We start from the raw sequence: 24432 nt of genomic DNA, 5'->3' as shown, positions 1-24432 counted from the left end.
TTAAAAGATTGGCAGCAACCTTTATCTTTTAAGTACTACAGTCGAAGCTCGTTAATTCGACTCTGACGGTTCCTCGAAAATAGATCGAATTATCGAAGAGTCGAATTATCGAATATCGATCAAAAATGAGTAACGACGTACGTCACGAGAAGCGGCAAAAGCCAACCGCGACGACGGAGTTTTATTTCGAAAAAAACGCCGATATTTTCTGCTGCCGCATTCCCGTCAGACGCTTCGCAAAAACAAATTTCCGCATATCCTCAATGTGCGGCCACATCGTCCCGTCGGTGTCTTCAAACGTTGCGAAGTTCGCAAGTACATCGAGCGCAGCGGATGCTTCGGCAGGAGATGGGCGTGGCGGCGGCTCTTCGGCGTCACTCTCGCAGCTGTCGTCCTCCTGACCCTCGGGATGCTGAACCGATGCGATGACTTCGTCGTCAGTCAATTGACCGTACACAAGCACTCCATCATCTATCGCAACGTAATCATCGAAACTAACGTTTTCGGGTAGGGCGGACATTAGAGCACTGCACTCTTCGTCAAAGTTTTCATCTTCAATTGTGGTTGCCGATGTTGTAGCCGATGCAGTTGCCGATGTAGACGTAGTAACCGATGCAGCCGTCGAACTCGCGGTATTTCCATCACACGAGAAACCACAGTGACGAAGGCAGTTCGCGATGACCTGGCTTGGCATGTCCGTCCAAGCTTTAACAAGCATATGAATCGCCGCCAACAGAGTGACTTCATAGCGCTTACCCTGGTCCAGACAAAGCAATATTCTTGCCATGAGATGCTTGCGGTACAAGCCTTTCAGGTGTTTGATTATTCCTTGATCCATTGGTTGCAAGAGTGAGGTGGTTGCGGGTGGAAGGAAAATCAGGCGGATCATAGACAGCTCCGGCATTTTTGTGTGTGCACTGCAGTTGTCCGCTACTAACACGACCTTGCGCCCCTTGGACGCGAACTGGCGGTTAAATTTTTGAAGCCAATCTTGAAAGATCGCACGTGTCATCCAGCTTTTTTGTTGAAACGGTAGTCCGTTGGAAGCCGCGGGATGTTCCGAAAGCATCGTGGCGTCTTGGATTTCCCGATCACCAAAAGAGGCAGACGTTCCGTGCCTATCATGTTGGCTGCCACGAGCACGGTCACCCGCTCTTTACTGCGTTTTCCCCCAGTGCAAGGATCCCCTTTGAACGTTATCGTTTTGTCGGGGAGAGCTTTGAAAAACAACGCCGTTTCGTCGCAATTGAATATGTCCTCGGGCGCATACTCCGCAAGAATACGTGCGAGCTCCGACGTCTTCCAGTTTTCACACAAATCTTCATCCACATCGGCTCTTTCACCACACACGTGCTTAAAAATAAGAGAGTGCCTCTCCCTGAATCTTGCGAGCCATCCCTCGGAAGCACGGAATCCCTCGATGCCCAAACGTTCGCTGAACTGTTGAGCCTTTGCGCGAATCATGTCTCCAGTCATCGGAAGGTTGTGCGTTCTTACTTCTGTCACCCATTTGTAAACGGCTTCTTCGAGTTCTGGATGGGCTGCACTGCGAAGGCGTTTTCTTGAATTCACAAATTGCTCTTCTTCAAAAGCTTTCACGATTGCTGCTTCATTCCTAATGTAGGTAGCAAGCGTGTTTTTCTTGAGGTCATACTTTTCGGCGATTTCTTTTCTGGACAATTTTCCCTCCCTAACTTCGTTGAGTATGTGAACTTTTGTTTTTAAATCATTCGCTTTTCTTTCGACATTTTTCGGTATGAGCGTTAAACGCCGCGCACTCCAAAGAACAGAAACCAGGAACCGCGTGACAGCACGGTTCCTCTTCATCGCTCGCTCATTTTTCTCCAGTCTCCTTCTCCATCCTCCCGACGTTCTTTCTGACTTCATCGCTCACTCATTTCCCTCTCGTTGCTCCCGTCTCCTTCCGCGCGCCTCCCCACGTGATCGGGCCGGTGCGCTCTGACTGGGTCTTACCTCGACTAATCAAATCGGCCCTTTCTCCGGCGCGATGCCAGGCGATGCGCCGGCGAAAGGGCGCCTGTCTGCGCGGGCGCCCTTTCGCGGAGCGCGCGCGTGCTCGAGGCGTCGGAGGCGCCGACGGGCATCGCGCGTCTGTGGAGGTGTCGCAATGAGGCGCGGGCTCGCTGCAACGGCTGTTTGCCAATATGGGTAGGGACGCGTGTTGTGTTCTGAGGCGCCGTTTTAACCTTTAAACTTATAGTGTTAGCTTAAAAAAGTATTTCCCGGTTACGAAGATGCTGACTCCCGGGACGAATTATCGGGTTGGGGATATTTATCAGATCGAAATACCGGGGTTTTCTGCCTATTGAATCACGTACATTTCTGACGGTGCTAAACGGAAGGATCGAATTAACGCGATGATCGAAATAACGAGAGTCGAATTAACGAGCTTCGACTGTATAATGCCACCATGCCACCCCCCCTTTCTCTCCCCCTCTCCACATCGCTCAGACCAACCTTTAAGGTTGCCATGTGAATCGCAAGCAGCGTCAGCACATGTTGGAGACTTTGAAAGAGAACCCAACCAGATACTCCGCGTGCCCAGAGCGTCCGGCAACGCGTTGCTGTGCATGTGACTCGTAAGACGGCGTAAGCGTTGAGAGTGGTTGGCAGGCACCCAAAACTTCAATTGTTTGACAATATTTAAAAAAACGTTCAGCATTTCCACTCTCGTGAAGAAGGAAGACCAGCGGAGCTGTACTCGATACACTGTGAGCTTCTTCTTTGTCGTCGTCCGTTTTTTGCACTGTTTCCTACAATGAATTCCCACCGGCGCGGCCAACTATCCATTCTTTTATTATAGCTGGAAAGGTTGCCGCCATCTACGAGTGACGGCGGAAACCATACTGGTTGTGTGCTTGCTGCCGTCGCTTCGGTAGCTGTCCAGGTAGGTTTGTGTCGACATACACGGACACTATCCTGGGGAACCTAGCCCTTAACAGCTCCGCTGTAATAAATAACTAACCTATGCAGGCAAGGTTCGTTTCCAGTTCTTTAATCCAGACATGACAGGGGAACAACTCCCACAGTCATTTGACCAAAGTCCAAACATTGTTGCGTGGCCCCTTTAAGGGGAGATTGTTCGGATTTGTTTATAGGACATCAAATGTCACGCAATGCTACGAAATCAAGTCGTGGCAGTCACTTGAGCGTCGCGTGCTGTAAAGCATATATGGATGCATGGACAGACTAATTTCTGAGTAGGGATGTTTAGTGATGTTATTTTCCCCCCCGAGTCATTTTGGAGCACCTTCTGGAGCAGTCAAAAGTCAATTTTGGAACAGCAAAAATCTTATGGAGCACAAGCACACACTTCATTTTCATTCCTACCAATGCAAGCATTATATACTGAATGTGTTGGCCTGTCCAAATGTTAAGATTCATGTGTTGGCCTGTCCAACTAAACAACCATTGTCTACTTTGCTTTACTGCTTCTGTGCAACCTTTTGCAGGGCAGGTTTGGTTCCCTTAAAGGGGCCGTGCAACATGTTTTTGACTGGTGTTCAATTTGTACTGAACGTGGTAACTTAAAGACACTTTTCTTTTCTCAAATTTCGCTTTATTTTAAAAGTTATAGGCAAATTAGAATTACAAAAACAAGCAAAAAATAACCTCCTCCATGACGTAGGTCCTTGCTTGAGTGGCCGTGAACCAGAGGAGGAGTAGTGAGCTCATCGAGCGCTCACGGCTGCCGCACTCCGTGTCGACGGCTCGAGAGGGCGCCACTAAAGAATGTGTTGGATAGGCTGTATGAAGCGGGTGGCCAGGGCGGCTCGCATTGCTTTTGCTGCGCGATTAACCCCTTGCCTACTAATAACGAGTGTCACTCGTGCCGCCATTTACGGACCATAAAACCCGACCACGAGTGTGACTCGTGTTTCGGTTTGAGAGCTTGTTTTGTGAGCTCTGCGGCAGATGGCGGCACTACCCCTGTTGCTCCTGTTTACCTTGGGTTCTTTTCTTGTTTGCTTTGCCTTTTGACAGAGAGAGGGCGCTCCATTGACAAAAAATAAGCGCGCTATTGTAAGCAAGCGCGCCAAAAACATGTCTTCGGCGCGGAGGTCTGCTTTGGCGGACGAAGATATACAAAGACTTCTTTTTGAAAGTGATGATTGCGCCAGTATTTCTGACGACGAATCCTGCTGCCTTTCCGATTACTCGGAATCCGATGAGAGTTCAACGGACAGTGAGAAAAGTGTTGAAAACGATGCGAATCCTGGAAGCATTTCATCGACTTCGGCGTCTGCACGTCAGTGGAAGTGGGAGAAGAGGGACAACCAGCCTGCTCAGTTCACCTTTGTAGAAACCCCAGGTGTGTCAGCAAGGGTTCAACGCAGTCTTGGTGAGAAGACAAGCGCCTTATCTGCCTTTTCCGTGTTTGCAAGTCATGATTTTTGGGCGTCTGTCTCTGCTGAGACAAATCGCTACGCCGAACAAGAGATGGGCGACGAGGATCGCCCCAAGAAATGCCATGAGGAGCAATGGTTTGACACCACTCCGGATGAGATAAAGACATACTTTGCCTTGTGCATCATTACACATCGCACCCACTGAGAAGAAGAAGAACCCGACGCGGGCGTGCAAAGTGTGCACAGCCAACAAGAAACGGAGTGAAACAACATGGGAATGTGGACAATGCAAGGTGGCTCTTCATGTTCCTGAATGTTTTCAGCGCTATCATACTGTGAAGAACTACTGAAGAAGAGGAGACGACCAGAAGTCCTGGTATAGAGCAAGAGACTACGCCTGAAAGCCAAGGAAACGTTTTTCTTTATTTTGACGCAAATTGCTTGATTTAAATAAAGCTTTCTGTACGATCTTTAAAGAAAAAAAATGAGTAGGCAAGGTGTTAAAGACTGATTCGGCATAACAATTCATTGGCCACAAACGACAGCAAACACGGGGTAAAGATCAGTTCAAAACGGGCGCCACTTCGCGCTGCCATAATGCCAAATCACCAGCCAAGCCCACGCCGAAAGCCTTCGGAACACTCGGAACTGGTCGGATCCTCGAGCCGGTATACGACCGCAGCGCCGCCGCGTACATCCGAGACCTTTCTACGCTTGCCATTCGTTGGCACCTCATCCCACTAGCCGTTTCTAGTATGCGCTGTTTTTTCCACCGCTTGGTGGCGAATTTGTCGACGGGTCTTTTCTTGTTTCCGTACTTTATAAACTGCATTTGTTGCTTTTTTGATCTAAAATACTTAATAAAAACTACTTTCATACATAATTGAAACGGTTCGCGACACTTACATTTTGTATTTCGACTAAAAATAAAAAGCTTTTAGCGGCTCTGACCAGTAGTAAGCCCAGGACCAAAGACGTCGCATATTGCGCGCTTTCGGCAACGCAGGTGGCCCTCGTAGGTGGAGGAGGTTTCCGCGTCGTCCAGTTAAAATATGACTCACTGATATTAAGTTACTCTCTCCGTGCCCGCTGGCTTGCCCGAACCCGAGATGTGGAAAACGCAAAAAAGGTAGACGCTTAAATATGATTGCAGGGCCCCTTTAAACGCACAACCGCCAGTTGTTTAGTTGAGTGTAGACGCTCCAGGCACAATAACAAGATGCTGACTAAAGCAGGTATGCGATGGCTGTGAATGGCTATTTTAGGTACGGAGTCAAATGGAAATCAAATAGCATATCCCATAGAAATAATGTTTAACAGACTAATATTAAGCACCTAAATTGATGTTCTATTGAAGTTATAAAGGTTGTAACAAAAGTGTTTTTAATTCAGATAAAAACAAAGCTTTTGTCATTGGATTATAAACACCCCGGACATTTTATGCGTAGAACTTCATGATAACAAAGTCAGCATGTGATTATAATATGCCTTCTTAAATACAACCCAGCCAAATTCATTAAAGTTTTTCCCAACTTTCCATCCACTGCTCCAGTTAAGTTAGTTGTAATGTACTCTATTCACTGTGCCATCACGCAGATGGAACACTAGACGAGAGAGATGAGGTAAAAAATAAACCTATAGAGTAGTCCACACAAATATTTTTGCAATACCCAAATATCCTCGCTAAATCTCGAATCTGAAAACAAAAATCGGCCGAATATTGCAGTTTATGAAATTTCGGAAATTTTTACTGCAAGGTAGGATTGTAACGTCAGCATTTATCAAGATTTTATGACTTTTTTTATATACCAGACACCCTGTAGAAACGTGCTGCTCTGAAAAGGTGCTTTCCCCACAGCACGCGGGTGCATTGCAACGAAGCAGTACGAACAAAATCGAGATTGCTATTTCTTGCTTAACCGCAGTGCTGTGGTAGACTGTGAGAAACGTACATACTCAATGAGGCTAACTGACAAGCCAGAACAGACCACAAACATGAAAAATATTGTGACAGTTCAGAGTACTATCGGTGTTGCATAGAGGGTTCAAAATGAGTACGGAACCCCAGTTACAGTAAAACCTCGTTATAACAAAACAGGATATAACAAACTAATGGATATAACAAAGCAATTATAATTCCCCTTGCTTGCTAATAGTGGGAAGAAATGGACATTGGCTATAACAAACTAATGGTTATAATGAAATAATTACGACCGCTCCTTCAACTTTGTTATAACGAGGTTTTACTGTATATGACTTATGTGGGATCGCGTGAAATCGTTGTATGATCTCCGAGTCATATCGTCCGAAAAAACAATAATTACGGATACCGTGATTGGCCTCACACGAAAAAGACAAGTGGAGGTTTTAAATGATGTCTAAGCTAATAATCTGCTGCACTTTGACGAAAGTGTCCGTTTACGAGACATTGTTTGCCGGCGTGCATGAGGGAGCAAACATATAACTGCCCTACCCTCACAAAACGGGAATCTGAACACTCTACGGGTGCAGAACCGTACGAAGACAAAATCAATAAATATTGGGTAAATCACATATGCTAAATATAGCCCCCTTAAAATAGTCGTATGTTGGTTACGCTCTCTCCCTACTAATCGCCGAATGAACCAAACCCACTGGGGGTTACATCTAAGGCAGGGATCTCAGACACACAGTCCAAAGGCAACTGGCTGCGAGCCCCCTATTTCCATGTTGAGTGCTTGAAATGGCACGCGCCACAACGATCTCGTGTACCCGATTCATTTCTGCTCAACACGTAGCTCAGGCTATCCAACTATTCTGCTTTCATTTGCCTCGTGTTTTGCTTCAAGTCCTGCTTCTCAGTCTTTTGTCACGTTTATCACCCGTAAGACAATTCCGCTACCAGGCCACAAGCGCAATCTTTTTGCCAAAGGACGCACTTTGGCTGCACGAACTCTCGCTCGGCGGGAGCGACTGCCAATGATGACGCTACGAGTTCGGGACTCGTCGGGAGAGCGAGAACTCTCGTCAAAGATATTTTCTTTTTTTTCGAGACGAGATGAGCTCGATTAATTCCCTAGCGAATTCAGCAACAGGCTTCATCTCTTGTATTTTTTTTTTTAAAAAGCCAGCGCAATGGTGGGGCAGTGTCATCTTTATGTTAGGGGCGAAGCTCCTTAGGGTCTAGCCTTGTCCGTCCTTTCGTCGGCGTCCGTGCTCACATAAAAAGAAAAAATGTTTGCGCAGTCGACAGGATTCAAACTTGTGCGGGGAGACCCCAATGGATTTCTAGTCCATCGCCTTAACCACTCGGCCACGACTGCGGGACGAGTAGGGGGCTCTGAGATGTGGTAGTAACTCAAGAGCTGGGGATGTCATGGATGAAACGTTGCATGTAGCCGCTCAACGTCTATACAGGAGAGGGCGCTGCGGTCAAATGGGTATATAATCGCGTTAAACTTTGCATGCATTGGCTCAACGTTCATAGATGAGAGGGTGCTGCCGTCAAATGCGTATACAACCACGTTTTATATCACACATTCTCTTTCTGACATGAACCATTGACTTAAGCGGTGGAGATGCACTCTCACGGCTTCTAGCGGATCCAAGCTGATCCGCTAGAAGAACCACTGGCTCTGCATTTCACCGACCATAAAGCAGTAATAATGAAGTCGAAATGCAACCCGGAACTCAGCACTACCTATGAGCAATAAAAAATAATCAGCACCATCAGCACTACCTATGAACAATAAAATCAGTATCATCAGTACCACCAGAGCTTCGCCCCAATCAACATCATTAACCATGTGGAGATGCAGTCATTCTTTTTTTTTATCGCATCAGGCAAGGGCCTAATATATGAAACAATATAAACTATACCCCTATTAACAAATTAAAGCTAAGGATGTCAATGGCAAAACTGCAAGCTTACAAAATTTCTGTGACCTATCTCCACCCCCCGCCTTACGTTGGCCCTTGACCTTTTGGGGACGAGCTATCTGAACCCCCCACTCAAACGAGTTTCAAGGCCCCCGTTTTAGGGGTTTGAGCTAACGTGGCCTGACCACAACCGTACGTGAGATTCACCTTGTCAACTGCCTTGGCGTTGATGAGTGGTCCCAGAGTGGTCTCGGGCTCAAACCCATCGCCGGGCTTCATCTTCTGCTGGATGGCCTCTGCCAGGCTGGCCACAAACCGGTCGTGGATGCCGTCTTGCACCAGGATACGGTTGGCACTCACGCACGTCTGTCGCAGTAATGCGAGAAATATTAACGCAAAACGCACACCGACAACCACAAGGAAAGCAATGGAATGCCACGACAAGCCGTCGTGAGATGCGTGACGTGAATTCCACAGGAAACGAAAGAACATGTAATTAACCCTTTAACAATCAAATTTTTTTATTTTTTACCAAAAGATTTCTTTTGGTGGTTAGGTTTTGTTTTTAAAAGAATAAAAGAAAGGATCAATGTGCAGATATTTTGCTTAATTATCTAGTAAGAGCATGTACAGAGCTGCAAGTTGCTTAGGTTTAGAAGCATTAGACGAAAATATTCAAGGCGAAAAGTTGTCACCTTCTGTTCGGTTTTATTTTGGTGCATCCAATTCTTCAAACTTCCAGCAGCTTCAAATCCCTAACCGGAGGTACTTTATACAGAGCCTTTCTGTCGGATGATGAGCTCTCATCCTTTAAATTTAATTCCGAAAAGCGTCGGAAGCTTGATTTGGAAGAGGCAGCGTACCATTACTGCCAGAGTGGCTGGTATGCAAGGTGAGCATGATGTGCGCAGAGTGTCTAATTCGAAATCTATAAATGGCCCGGCAAAGCGCAACACTGCGCGATTGTAACATCTATAGTTCGCCAAAGACGTAACAAACAGCAACACCTCCCGTGGTGCACGCAGTTTTGCGTTTAGGCGGGCGCTTTCCTAAGAGTTACAGTGCCACCCACTTATAACGATACCACATATAACGATGTACCTCTTATAACAATCAGTTTCTAGAGTTTCTAAACTGGAAATGATCAATTTCTAGTCCAGATACAACGATAATCTGTTATAACGATTCAAATTTCGGGTTTTCTCATTATCATTATAAGTGGGTTGTACTGTATTACCACCGTACATGCACAACAGTCAAAGGAGTTTCTTTGCTATGCCAGAGGCGTGCAGGTAGCTATGTGACCATATCGTATCCACATGTTGCATGATTTGGTGTCATGAAGGTGGCGAAGTGAATGAAGTGAACACATTCTGTCTGTGCCACCACTAATCATGGGATTGAGATAAATCAAGGATTTTGATTATAAACTTACCGAGTTTGTGCCTCCGCTAAATGAATATGATGCTTTCTGGGTTTATGTCCCATACTAACGAAAAGCGTCTGGGATGTTGCGGCGATGAAGACTGAAGACTAATTCAGACAGTGGCGTACCAACTTGTCTTTGAGTGGGGGGGCAAACCAGACGTCCCCCACCGGGTTGGGGGTGGTGCCCGTGGTATCTCTTGGGCGCCGACGGACAGTAGTTGCCCTGCCCAGTGGCGGCGGTTTCAGGGGGGGGCAAAACACATGCCTTGCCCCCCCACTCTGAGAACTGGGGGGGCAAGCGCCCCTCTTGTCCCCCCCCGGTTGGTATGCCCATGAATTCAGATCTCCGGTAATATTCAACGTGCAGCCGTAGTCTCAATTACTACGTGCTGAATACAAACGTCCTGTATTGGCTGGGACAGTCTCATTTCGGAGGTTCATTTCTATCGTGTCAATTTGCCTCAATAAAGCCTCATGTCCCATTTTCGCGTGAATATATGCATGCCGGAATATCCTGAGAGATAGCCCGCCTAACATCAAGAGCAAATCGGACAAAAATAATGGGAAACTAACTTTTGGGGTGCCATAAATAAAAGTAGAAAAAGTGCTAGTTTTAGATTTTGTGACCCTCAAAACTTGTGATCACAGGAAGGGATGATGAACTAAAAACGACTGTCCTTCCCAGTCAGCAATTTTCTTACTAAATTTGGCAATCTTTACTTCGGATGGCAACATTTTCTTCTCTGTTGTTCAGGAACGGGGAGGAAAGGCACCCGTGTTCCCAGCAAAAAAGACACCAGAAAAATGCATGTTTTTAGATTGAACTGAACAGTGCCAGAGCTGTTTCCTTTGCTTTGCTTGCTTCCTTCCTTTCCTTTCCTTCCCTTCCCCTCTCCCTCCCCTCCCCTCCCCTCCCCTCCCTCCCTCCCCTCCCCCCCCCCCTCCCCTCCCCTCCCCAAACCTCCCATTTTCTACTAGAATGATGGTCACCTTAGTGATAAAGTGATAAGTCAGACTGTGAACACCAAGTAGAATAGTTAATTTATGAAATATTTGGAACTCGTCAATATATAAGAGGTGGTTAAACACTAAAATGATTGAATTCAATTCAGTTCAATACACTTAATCCTGGAGATGCATAGGGGCATGCACAGAAGGCCTTTCTGAAAGCCACTCACTTGACCGGTGTTCCTAAACTTGCAGGCAAGGGCACCCGTCACCGCCTTGTCAATGCTGGCAGAGTCAAAGACAATGAATGGCGCATTGCCACCGAGTTCCAGCGACACTTTCTTGACCGTCGAAGCACACTGCTTGAGCAACAGCTGCGAATATAATGCGAGACAACAAGAAATGAGTTGAGGCACTCATATAAATGGATATAACAACTTAAGTTCTAGTTTTACCAAAAACTGTTTAAAGAATGAACTAAGCGCAAAAACGCAGGCAAGATGACATGCAATAATCATATAAACTCAAGACTGGGATAAACAAATAAATAAGAGATTGTTTAGGGTTGTCCCATTGTTTTGTTTTCCCAGTCTTGGGTTAGACGTGGGTGTTTGAAGAAATGTTATTTGTTAGTTTTCCTCGGTGGATCAACACGTAACGAAGGAATTCCATATATAGTAGTCTCGTCGCTCCTCTCTGTTGCTTCCCTGCCATACGCATCTTTGCACGTGCACGAAAGATTTTCCCAAAGCAAGCGAGGTATCGGATGTTGCGAGTTCACCCCACATGAACTCTGCACCCCAATCTTGCAAAGCTACATTCTAAAGAACCAAACAGAGACCGTTAGATGTGCATAGTAAGTAGAGCCTCTAAATACAAAAGACAATTTTCAAAGGGAAACTTTTACCACATCGTTAAATTGTAAGCAAGTGCTCACCCAAACGTTGCGAAATAATCTTGAAAAAACTGGAGGATGGGCACTTGCTGGGTCCAAAAGCAAAAAAGCGAAAGGGGCACAAGGTAAGACGTGCTGGTCCACTTTAGGTCTGGCACGTGTGCATCAAGCATCATTGCATTGAATCAACGAGCTCAGATAAGCAAATGATGCGTAGGAGCATTGCGGTTGGTCACATGTGCTCAAAAGACCATGTTAGGTACTTCACATGCATTTAGCTCATTTTTTTTAAAAGCTTCAAAGGTGGGTGCTCATTGCAGTGATTTCCCTACACACCCCCTAGGGGGGGTGTACACCCCCCTTGTTTTTCTGAAGGCACCCCCTTAATTCGCAACGACTCCTCTATTCTCAATGCCCCCCCCTCCCCCTCAAAATTTAGACACCCCCCCCCCCCTAATTTCAATTGCTAAGGAAACCCCTGGCTCATTGTGACATGGGCGCATGCTCGGTATTTTATGGTAAAACATCAAAACCTCAAATGTCCGTACAAAAATAATGAGCCTGTCACTTCTCTACAGTAAAGCAAAGTTACGGCGAGCCTGTAATGCTGGTATACTACAGGTACTATTTGAGGCACTGATATACGGTAAACTTCTGTTAAGGTTTCTAATGCGTAACTGCATCCTAATGGAAGGCAACTCGGATTTTCTCGACCGTGTCAAGCGAAGCGTGCCGTGGCACAGTGGAAGGTAGCAGAGTTGGCCAGCTGTCAAAATGTGTGGGGGAAAAAAGAAAAGGACAGAGGACCAAGCGACGCTCCAGAAAGACGTGGCAGCGCCTGCCAAAGAGGTCGAGACTAGACGCGAGTGTCGACTGCATTCCTCGTAAAACCCAATTTCGCATACGACAGTTTGAACAATAGATCGAAATAAAGTCACAAATCCCTTTTGTGAACTGACCTTACTACTGTTCTTTGCTTTGCCGTAACTTGTCAAAGAGCGAACGTTACAACTCTCTCGAGCCAATTGGAGCGACGGAAGTAAGCACGTGACAGCCCTTACAATAGGTACAGGGCTGGGAGCATAACCCAAGCAGTCAGAGAAGAGGGGAAGGCGGAACTTTTATGCAGACCTTCTCGTGCGCGTCCCAGACGTCAGCTTTGTCTCCCTAGAAGTTTTGCCCGTCGCTCAAAATTCCTACGAAAGCGGCATTCCTCTTTCGTTTGCCCGTGGCTTCGACAACACTGCACGCAACTGGCGAGATACCGTACGGCCACGCGCCTCTCTCCGACATCCCAACAGGCTCGCCAAGACCGTAGCCTTCGCCTTTTGCGAAGTTACGGTGGGACAGGGCCTAACATAAAAGGTTGTAGCGCTAATGCCGATGACAGTGAGACCAAGCGACCACCTTTCCGACAGCGGAGGAGCCCGTGAAGGACAACGCTGCGACGTCGGGGTGCTCGCACAGGTGGAGGCCGACGGCGGGCGTGGTCGCTTCTGACGAGGGCAGGACGTTGAGGACGCCCGGGGGGAAGCCGGCCTCCTCGGACAGCTGGGCCAGGGCCAGCGCCGACAGGGGCGTGTCCGGGGCGGGCTTGATGACGCACGTGCAGCCGGCCGCCAGCGCCGCCCCGATCTTCCTCGTGATCATGGCGTTGGGGAAGTTCCACTGCACGTGCGCAACGGTTAGGTGCGTAAACGTCGACTGCACTTGTAGTTAAATTCGGTCTACCTCGTCTTGCAGTAATGCCCTTTGCACGCTGAATTTTACCGGGGGTTAATAAGAGCGAAAGAATGCTCACTTTTATCACTGCGAGCAGTCAAACAACTGGATGTTCTCGTGGCACCACAATGACGCCCCTTGTTTCACTGCTGTCCTGTTTGTCATCTGAATACAGTAAAACCTCGTTATAACAAAGTTGAAGGAGCGATCGTAATTATTTCGTTATAACCATTAGTTTGTTATAGCCAATGTCCATTTCTTCCCACTATTAGCAAGTAAGGGGAATCATGATTGCTTTGTTATATCCATTAGTTTGTTATATCCCATTTTGTTATAACGAGGTTTTACTGTACTGTGTATTACAAAAATTTTAAATTTAGAGGTTCTGTCTGCACTCTACTTTCCACGTTTTACTTTCCCTATGTATTTTTGTTTGCAGCCTCCTAGGAGTGTGGTCGTACCCTAGTTTTCAATTACCGTACCTAGACCGGGGGTTTTCAAACTCTTCAACCTCGAGGAATCCCTATCCCTAGCTTCTAAATGATAGCCAAGGAATCTCTTGGCATTGATGCTAATAAAGCCTACAGACCCTGTAAACAAAAATGCACGTATGAGGTGTGATAAAAAAATTCCCGGACTTATTTTGTAGCCTAAAAAGAGAGGGCAGCACAGTGATATGTGCGCAGCAGTAAAAAAAAATTGACCTTCATGTCTCCTTTTACTAAAGGGCGTCGCCCTGTGAACATTTGGGGCTGCACCAAATGAGTTTTTCTGACCATGTGCGAGGGCATAATGGCGATTTCACCATAGTAGACTGCAAACCAGAGCAAGAGCGAACGTCAATTCTGCGTCAAACTCGGCAAATATAAAACAGAGACCTTTGAAATGATTCAGCAGGCTTGCATCAAAAAGCAGTGAATTTTGCAAAGTGTTTCAAGTGGCACTCGCGTTTCAGGAACAGCAGAACATTGGTGGAAGATGAAGAGTGGTAAGGCGACCTTATCCGACCTCTCCTCGACTTCAGTGACGTTCTGCCATTAATGAGGCGCGAGTGCCACTCAAAACACCTCGCACACCTGACTGCTTTTTGACATAAGCCCTCTAAAAAATTTCAGAAGTCTCTGTTTTAGATTTGCCCAGTCTGACGTAAAATTGATGTTTGCTCTCACTTTGGTTGGCAGTCTATAGAGAGATTGCCATTACGCTCGTGCATGTGGTCAAACATACTCGTGTGGCACAGCTCCAGACGTTCACAGAGCGGCCCCCTTTGCACGAAGGTCCCTTCCTTGAACTGCAGTGCTTACATCACTGTGCTGCCCTCTTTATATGCTACAATGTAAGTCCCTGAAATTTTTTTATCACACCTCGTACTAGGGGATATCTATATGGCACATAATAGTATCAATGGGTAGCTTAGAACTCCTTAAAAATGCTTAAACACTGTTTCGGGCAGAAATAGTCCAGAACATTTGGGAGCTAGGCATACCCAGAAAACCCCGGAGTTTGTGGGAGCCCAATTCGAGGACCCATAACTTACTTTCCTCACTAGGAGACCAACTTACAGAGTAAACTTTCATATTACTGCGACAGCACGATTAGTTCAGATGGTTCTCACATGCGCACTCGAAGCGCATGCGACACAAGCACACTGTTGAATGTAAAAAAAAAAAAAAAACTTGTATCGAAAGCAGGACAACTCGAAGACCCGTCTTTCTTTCCAAAGCTGCCAGGTGACCGTAACAGTGTGGCATATTTACATTTCTGTCGAGGCTTCGTGCCCTGTGCTATCGTCACCATAAGCATGTGAGATGCAACGGAACGCACGGGGGTGATGATGGCAGCCACTCCGATTGGCTGCCTGATGAAGAGCATCTCCCTCCCCTTGATGGGGGCAGGGACGTGGTCGCCGTACGTTCTCCGTGCCTCCGCCGAAAACCATTCCAGAAACGAAGCTCCGTATGCCACCTCTCCTCGAGATTCCACTAAGGGCTTGCCCTGCAACGTAAGAAGGGTGAGACGGTTTTTGGCCGCCTCTCTTTAGGACACTAAACTGAGCTACCTTTGGCAACAGTTATCAGAAACGAGAAATGGTTGCAGGTGTGCAACGCTTCCGCATGAAAAACGTGGTAACAGATTGATTGCCGCAGGCGGAAGGAACAGACAAAGAGACTGAGAGGGAAAGAATCAGGGAAGTTTTTGGACAGAGTCGAGCATTCGGCGAGCGCTGTTCAAACAGAGAGCGCTTGTCAACTGCTCGGCACTCTCTTAAGGGACGAGAGAAGTCCATCTGTCAGAACCGGACTCTGCTTTCCACCACTCCCCTGGCTTTTGACGATCTAGTTTTTACCATACTTTTGGTATGGGAGCTGGGCACGCATGCAAGGAATTTACACTTTTAATGCGAAAGCATTAACTGTCTCATGGAGCGAGCTGACGTCATCAGTTGGAAGCGCGAAAACGGCTCCTGGTTTCCGGTGCCTTCGGTTCTATTGGTTGGGGCGCGTCGACGGGGCTCCCATTGGCCGCTGCACCATGGCCCCCGAAGCACGCACGCGCTAGTACGCAGCAGACGACAAAGGGAGCGGATGAGTGGCTTGCATGCTCTCGCATTCGCAACTCATAAGAAATGCATAGGTGTACCTCAAGCTTTTTTTTTTTTAGACCTTCTGGAACATGTACCTACATCAATTGGGCCTCTTACATTTTTTTTTTACTCCCCCATAAAAAGGCTGCTGTACGGGTATATTCCTCACGTTTTTCTGCCATCTTAGCATTTTCAGATGAGTTGGGTACATGTCCCAAAATCGGGTGCATAGTCGGGAGCATGTTGAGGGATCAGTACACTTTCTAAAATTTAGCTTTCCCTTTCCCTCCTTTCCTGCACACGCTATTTGTTGCATTCTCCCTTGACCAAAGTCATTGTTGCAGCACCCAGGGCAGTTAGCTGTCCCAGGGCATTTAGCTCCACAATGAGCATTCGTCAGATGGCAGAGACCATGACCAAGATTTGAACTTTACCAAATGGCGATCCGTAGGCCAGCACCCTGCCTAGGACACACCAAGGTGGCCTTAAACTTCTGTGTGGTCTAGTTAGTCCCAACTACAGTTAAACCTCGATGTAACGAAGTCGGTAAAATTCGCAATTTACTTCGTTACATTGAAATTTCGCTAAATCGAAATTTGGCTTTAACATGCGAAAAAAAAATTCCGAAACATTTTACGGGTATGAAAACTCACCGAAAATGACATTTATTTAGGGGCAAAGTAGTCCGCTAGTTTTGCTTGCGCCTTGTCCGACAGTAGCAGTGGCGTCATACGGCCAATACGGCGTTCGAGCGCCCAGAGCGCTTGCACGGCATCTTGCTGCCCATGCGACGCCGTGTACCTCCTCAGTACGTCCATTGCGTCGAGCACTTCCCGAGTGCTCGTGATCTCGGCAGTTTCTTCAGGATGGCGTCCAAAACATTTGCTTTCTCATCCAAAGAAATAACTTTACGTTTCCTTATGGCAGCAAGCACGTGAGTGAACCGCCCGGTTAAAAAATAAAGCTGTTTAGTTTAGGCGGTGCTAATGTTTCCAACCTACACAGCACTCTTGACCGCACAGTTTACTTGCCCCCTTGCGCCCACAGTGTGCTTGCGCCTTTGCTTTACATCACGCTCGCAAGACGATAATCGGTCTTCTCGGTCTTCTCCTAGATGGCACTGCCCGTGCGGTCGCGCGGTCGCGCCATCACGTCGCTCCCCCGCTGAAGTTGGCTCCCGCGCTACCCGCGATACAGTGGACTATGATGATCAGTGAATGTCAGTGGTGATGCTGTTATGCCGTGTTAACTTTTTGCTCGGCATTTTCTGGCCAGCCCCGCGGAATGCGCTTTGCCGCATGCCTCGCCGGCGCTACCTGCGCCGCATCCTCGGGCAGCCTAGGAACGTTGGAAGGCCTGTCCCCGTGAAGTAACCTATCAAGCGATCGCGTTTGCGCATAATTTTTTTTTTTTTTTTTTAGCCACAATTTTTTTGCGAAGTTGTTTTTTAGAGTTGATTTATTTATTGCCTTCTATGGCAATGGCGCTTCGTTATATTGAAATAGCAGCAAAATAGACTTCGTTATATAGAGACTAAAAATACATGGGGTCTATGGGCAAGAAATTATGAAAAATAAAATACTTCGTTAAATCGAGGATTTCGTTACATTGAAGTTCGTTATATCGAGGTTCGACTGTATAAGAAATCTGTGAGTACTATACCTAATTCTCACTTCCAAGCTTAGAATTAGAATTTCATACTTTTTAGCTTATTTTTTGTACAATTTGCAGGGTGCTCTTTATAGTTTACTTTTCTGAGTTTATCGAAGTTTACTTTTTTTTTTAATTTCCAATTCTCCAAAATTCTGAGTTTGATTTTATCTGTTTCCAATCTTTCAAGACTAAAAATAAAAAAGAGGCCGCATCTCCGCGTGGTGAATGATGTTGATTGGGGCGAAGCTCTGGTGGTGCTGATAATACTGATTTTATTGTTCATAGGTAGTGCTGATGGTGCTGATGTTTTTTATTGCTCATAGGTAGTGCTGAGTTCCAGGTTGCGTTTCGACTTCATTATTACTGCTTTATGGTCAGTGAAATTCAAAGCCAGTGGCTCTTCTAGTGGATCAGCTTGGATCCGCTAGAAGCCGTGGGAACGCATCTCCACCACTTAAGTCAACGGTCCATGTCAGAAAGAGAATATGTGGTATGGATCGTGGTTATATACGCAGTTGAGCATTTGACCGCAACGCCCTCTCGTCTATAAACGTTGAGCCAATGCATGCAAAGTTTAACGTGATTATATATGCATTTGACTGCAGTGCCCTCTCCTGTATAGACGTTGAGCGGCTACATGCAACGTCGGAGTGTAGCATAGTGGTTAAGACGTCTGTCTCGTAAGCAAGTGGTCCCGAGTTTAAACCCCCGTGCGGGCGTATGTTTTTTTTTAAAAAGTGGGCCGATCCCGGAGGCAGTGCAATCGATGTGAGCACGGACACCGGACGGATGGACAAGGCTAGACCCTAAGGAGCTTCGCCCATAAAATAAATATCTGTGCACAAACATATCCCAAATTAATAAAAACTCATCTGTATAGAGTTATATTTCTCCAGCTGTTTTTGGCATCGGTGCCCTTGCAATACCAACTGTCCCATGACAAATCTTGCAAAATAGTGTTCCTTCAATTAACGTCAATACTTTGAAATAACTAAACACTTGGATGTAGTTGGTGGGAAGCACAGAAGGTCCAGCTGCCCTGCCCCCTCCTATACAAGCTACAGGTTCATTCATAGCTTCCACTGTCATAAAAACACAACACCTCCTCCTCCTAAAAAGCACAAATAGGATGCTCCAAACTGGAAAATGAAACAGTGGCTTTTGTCTTGACCCTGAAGTACAATGAAGTACAATGACCCAATGCTCTGAACGAACCTAGACGAGATATATGGTAAACCCCCTTTTGTCAATGGCCCGAGATTTCGAAGGAAACTGAATCGACCTCCCCTCAGGACCACCAGATCCTGTGCTATAACAAAATTTATTCGTAAAACGTCATCGTTTTTGCTTTCTATTTTGCCATCGTGGTCTCAAAATTCGAAGTTTTTCTGATAAATCCCAATTGAAGAAAAATTTACCGGTGAGTGCTTTTCCGGGTTTTACGAATTTATTCAAAAACGCGGAACGCTAACTATAATGCACAAAGAATGAATAGACAGGTGCCTCACATTTTCGGCGGTCATAAGCCTTGCCAGTTCCTCCGTGTGTTGCAGCTGTAGGTTGTAGAACTTGAGCAGAAGTGCAGACCGCTCCTTCGAAGAAAACACTTAGTGTTCACGACAATTCAGGAACAAAGAAAACACGCCATAGTCGTGACAGTTCAGTAACAGACAAAACACGCCGTGTTTGTGACAGTTCGATAATTGGTAACGCCAAGAAAGTACTAACCTTGGCTGTGGTGTTCTTGAAACCTTCAAACGCTGAGCGGGCCGACTGGATGGCCTCTTCGACATCGTCAACCGAGCAATCGCTGACGCTACATATGACGTCTCCATTGGCGGGGTTGGTCACCTACAAAAACAAACTGAATTAATTGCATAGGCTCTCATGTGACATAAAAATCGCAGGAAAAGCTCCAGCCCCAACAGGAAGGAGAAGCATTTTGTCATGAATACCAGTTACACAAAAAAAGCTCTGCATAATGAGCAATGTGTATAACCTTGCACAAATAAGTGACCAGAGATCTGTAATTCCTACTAGGACAATGTCTCTAAAAAAATTGCTTAATAATAATAATAATACCTTTATTTTTTTCAACAAAAACAATGTTGAAAAGGTGACAAGAGGAAAAAGTTGCGACAAACAGCTTGCTTAGGACAATCAGTCTAAAGCGATAAACGAGCACTAGATGAGATTTTTAATCGGCAGCGCCTTATGCGGCTTGACATGTGGCGAAGGAATGGTGAATCTAGAAAAGACTTCACTTCTTCTATGGGGGCACTGCCTATTTTCCTCCGAAATGCTGCTGCGCATACAATTTGACTGCGACATGTCTCCAAACCTACTAGATAACATGCAGTAACTACCCTATACTACAGCACCCATAAAGAGGAATGCTAGCATACTAGAGGTGTGCGAATATTCGAAATTTCGATTACGAATCGAATATTTTCCTTATTCGAAACATATTCAATTAGAAAATTGCATATTTGGAAGTGTCCGAATATTCGGCCAAAGCCGAATATTCGGGGAAAAACGGCGAATATTCGCACAAACTGCGAATATTTGAGCAAGTAACGAATAATCTGCCTGCCACGCGTTACCCTATGAATATGTTTATTCACTGAGAAAGGCGTACGATGCGCGAGTTATCCGTCTGCTCCGTTTCTATCTGTCCGATGCCAGCAAGACAGGATCAGGTTCGGTTTCTTTTTCACCAAGCCCTCGTTGTGTGGCACTTGTATAGCAATATGTGATGTAACTGCACATTCTATAAATTGATACAATGAAATAAACCTCGAAAGTGAAATATAATTATAAAATGAATCTCGAGGGTGTTATCTAATATAAATGTTTGAAAATTAAAAAAAAAGAAAAAGTTAGGTGTGAGCAGAACATTGCATCGCCATTGACAACAACTCCTGCCACTCCCGCACAGTCAAAACTAAGATTGTCGCGAACCTTCCCAGGTTCGAGTTCGACCAAGTTTGACTTTTTCTAACTTTCAACGTGAGGTTTGACAAAGGTTCGAGTGAAGTTTGACTTTTGTGCGCATGCACAAAAATTGAAAAAAAATATAGTTGACACCGCCCGGCACAGGAAAAGTGCTACATTTGTTGGGTTTATTGGCATCACTGGTTCACATTAATAACTAATGAAAGCGTTAAAAGCGCATATTTTCGCTTTTATCTGGTGTAAACATTGGTAACCATTTCATGAAATATAAAATAAAGTACTTTATAAATTATTTGTTTCCCAAAATCCGAAATATTCGTGTAGCAGCCAGGCAATTACACTGTCCATAAGTGGAACTTCTTCGAACTTTAGTGAAATTTCGCAGGTTTCCCGAGTGAAAGGGTCTTTCTACTGGCGGAAATGTTGTCACGGCGCGTAGGGAGCACTTACTTTCTGAACACGTTGAGCAGTTAATTTTCTTATACGATAATTTGTAATGAGTGCATTACTAGAAGTATCTGCTGCAGCCCAGTAATATGCAGATGCATTGATTTTGCAAGATTTGCAAAATCAATGGCAATAAAACCTGCTCTTACCTCTTGTTTTGCAATCTTTTATTACTAAACAGATATTCGATATTCAAACCCCTTTTTTTGTCTTATTCATATTCGATTCGTATTCCAAAATTTCAATATTCGCACACCCCTATAGCATACTGATAACCTCCCTCCCCTCCCTCTTAGAATGGAAAGGTGGGATAATTTGTGCATTGCTACGAAAATAAGAGCCAGAGAACGGGACAAGAAAGGCAAGACAAACAAAATGCCTTGATTATCTCGCCTTTTACAGCGAAGCTGTCATGTGCTGGGATCTGGAAAAAAATGTGTCCATGGATGACAACAAAATACTTTCAGCCTTTCCACTCTGGTGAGGAAGGAAGACCAACAAAGCTGTACTATGGTGGGATGACCTCAAGGACGACTACTTGGACGACCTCAAGGATGACACCTAGAGGACGACGTATAGGGCGACGTCTGGGATGACCTGAAGGACGATGTCTAGGACGATCTCAAGGATGACTTTCAGGACGATCTCGAGGACGCCGCCTAGGATGACCTCAGGGACGACGTCTAGGACGACGCCTAGGACGACCTCAAGGATGACTTCTAAGACGATTTCTAGGACGACCTCGAAGACAACCTCAAGGAGGACTTCTAGGACGATCTCGAGGACGACGTCTAGGACGACCTCAAGGGCGACGCCTAGGATGACTTCTAGGACAACGCCTAGAAGACGCATCCTCTAGGCGTCGTTCTCAAGGACGACTTCTAGGACGCCTAGAGAAATTCAGCCTTTCCACTCTGGTGAAAACTAGAGTGGAAAGGCAGGAAAGGTTGCCCCTATCTATGAGCGACGGTGGCAACCAGACAACTGGCAAGCCGGTTGTCTGGTTGCCGACGTCGCTCATAGATGGCGGTAGCGACATTTATTTGGTAACGGACACGAAACTGGGGAAACTAGCCCTTAATAGCTCCGCTCTAGAACTCCCATTTAAACAGTGCTCCTTCATTCCGATTGGTCGTGGCAAGTACAAATAAAAAGATGGGGCAACCCACGTGAGTCAGCCTCCCTTGGCATTTATAGATAGTGAGGTCCTGATCCCATGTTATCATCTACGGTCACCAACTTATCTCAGCTAAAAGTGCGCTGTGACGAGGCTGAGAGCAGAATGCGCCGATCTAAATCTAACCCTCTTTTCTTTCGCTTCCGCGATGCTGATAAAAAGACTTGGGCTCAATCGAAAAAAACTGTCCTCGAATTAAATAAAGACAATTAAACAATGAAGTCATGTATGTGTCTTCAATGCAATCATATGTAAATCGTATAGATGTCGTAAAGATAACAACTTCGCTGGTCTTCCATCCTCACGTGAAGTGGATGGGCTCTACAATTTTTCTTGTCATGTTCCCTGGTGCTTTTAATACGATAGCGTAAAGGAGCTCATGTTGCAGAAAATCTGGCAACGGTGGTGTGGCGGAAAAGCCAGCGTTGGTGGCGTGACGCGGAAATCCTGATTGGCTGGTAGGGTTATGATGTCACAATCACATGACCTTGCGCGGGAATTGCAAACAATGTTGCACAACGCTCACGTGAAATGCAACATCATGCGTGGAATGAAAGTGATTAAAAAAAATGACATAATGCGAATTAATTGGTCGCCACATGTCTCAAGTGATTTTACCTAATAATTAAACTAATCCCTTTGCCCTAAAAAAAATGTTTGAAGAATTTTAGGTGGGATTGGAACCCATGACCCTCCAGTTGCAAGACAGACACACTATACTGACTAGGCCACGCAAGGCACACTTGCATGGCGAATGAGAAGGCGATGCGAACAGGGCCCGATAACGCTATCGCGCTCCACTCTTAAAGGCGAAGCATAAGCGTCCTCCAAGTTTTATTTTCGTGTAATTAATGGGATAGAGTCAAATCGTAGGAGAGTCTTCGTTGCTGACACTTTCTCCCGTGACCTTGCTTAAGCTAGGCCACGACCAACGTGCGCACCGGAGGTTCGTTTATAGAGCCATGCTTCAAACGGAACAAAGAAAGCACCACCTGTATATTTTTTTGAAACATGTTGCACGGTTACAGAGCATTTCTTGAAAGTGTGCACGCATAAGCATATCCCTTTCCTTGAATTGTTCACTCTATTCCATTTCATCTCACAATAAACTGCAGTAGATGCCACAAGCAACCGGAGCCAATACAATGTTAATTAAAAGGTTTAAAAAGCGCAAACAAGGGCAATTAAAGAACAGCATCTGTCCTGTTGTCTTTATCCTCGTTTTGTTTGCACACTTTTCAAACCTTTAAATTAGTATGAACCAACTAGCCCAAACCCAAGTTTTAACGTAGTACAATGTTGTTGCGTTGAATGATCTTTAGGGGAAAGCAGGGAGACCAGCAACGCGTGGGGCGAGCGCGTTGTCACGTGACAAGTTCAGAGAGCTGGATTAGATGGCTCGTAGCGTCGACTGGTCAAATGTAGGAATGAGTGTGCAGCCCCCGCCCCGACCTGCTCCCCCCCCTCCCCTCCCCTCCCCCTCCCCCTCTCCCCCCCCCCCCCCCCCCCCCCCCCCCGTCCCCTTCATGTTTTTTGCACCTCTGTTCCGACAGATAGTTCATTTACGTACCTGAAAAGTTTCTCCACTCTTTGAAGGGCACCACTTGCCGTTGATGTACGCAGACTCATTGAGCAAAGCGTATTTGTGGCGCCGTTGTTTGGACGCAAACTTGCAGAAGGACGACAGCAACGCCGGGACCTTGCGAAGAAAAAGCGAAGTTATGCGTGTGCCCAAACCAGCGGTAAACAAGACTAGAAACACGGGTCCACAAAATACTCATGTTATCGCTGCTTTTTTTTCTTCTCCCTTTTGTACGTGGTTTTAAATGATATGAAAGTAGTGTCAAAGCATAATCACGCTCACATTTCTTCGAAGTCAATAAACGCGACGAACGCCGTCTGCTAAGTTTTGTTTTGGACAGATGATCGGGACTGAGCGACATACCAGAACTCTCGACTTGTTCGCTGCCTGTATCATGTCTCGTGCCGAGGTCTAAGCACACTTTCAGGAAGCGGGCAATTGAAGGCAATTGCACGATGAATAAATAACAAGACGACCGAGGACCGGCAAGCCACTGTAGTCTGCCCAGTCTGCCCGTCGACGCAGACCGTCAGATACAAGAAACAGATCAAGTTGATTCAGCCACTCTAGGTGGGCCGAAAATATTCTAGATTTACAACGAAAAAGCAAAACTGCGTTATAGTTTTGTTATTAATTAATGTTTTAGATCTAAAATAATATTTAAAACTAAAATAATAGAGATATTTTTAGTCTTTAATCACTATTTGTTTTTAGGGGACAGCACATTGCAGTCACATTTTTTTTTACGTGGCCAAGTATTTTAAATTAATACACAAAATAAGATGTTATTAAAAATAGTTTCAATTCTTATGT

The 24432-nt window shown here is 45.8% G+C and overlaps 1 protein-coding gene across 2 annotated transcripts in view; it reads right to left on the bottom strand.

Annotated features, from left to right (window-relative positions):
- The window catches only part of LOC8039530 (succinate-semialdehyde dehydrogenase, mitochondrial), a 29715-nt gene that overhangs the window by 3504 nt on the left and 1779 nt on the right, over positions 1-24432 (bottom strand). Inside the window, exons 1-8 of one of the 2 annotated variants that reach the window (XM_029983911.4) lie at positions 23983-24341; positions 23608-23736; positions 19187-19309; positions 18967-19050; positions 15046-15216; positions 12907-13167; positions 10835-10978; positions 8436-8594 (exon numbers count right to left, since the gene is read on the bottom strand). In XM_029983911.4, the coding sequence (XP_029839771.2) occupies positions 8436-8594; positions 10835-10978; positions 12907-13167; positions 15046-15216; positions 18967-19050; positions 19187-19309; positions 23608-23736; positions 23983-24015 (1104 nt within the window). In that variant the 5' untranslated portion in view covers positions 24016-24341. Of the gene's footprint in view, positions 1-8435; positions 8595-10834; positions 10979-12906; positions 13168-15045; positions 15217-18966; positions 19051-19186; positions 19310-23607; positions 23737-23982; positions 24342-24432 lie in introns of those variants that run through there. The other variant, XM_029983912.4, reaches the window with a different exon arrangement.

Source organism: Ixodes scapularis, unplaced genomic scaffold (genome assembly GCF_016920785.2).
Source record: "Ixodes scapularis isolate PalLabHiFi unplaced genomic scaffold, ASM1692078v2 PGA_scaffold2__306_contigs__length_199485367, whole genome shotgun sequence".
Classification (NCBI taxonomy): domain Eukaryota; kingdom Metazoa; phylum Arthropoda; class Arachnida; order Ixodida; family Ixodidae; genus Ixodes; species Ixodes scapularis.
This window is presented reverse-complemented; position numbering and strand designations above follow the sequence as displayed.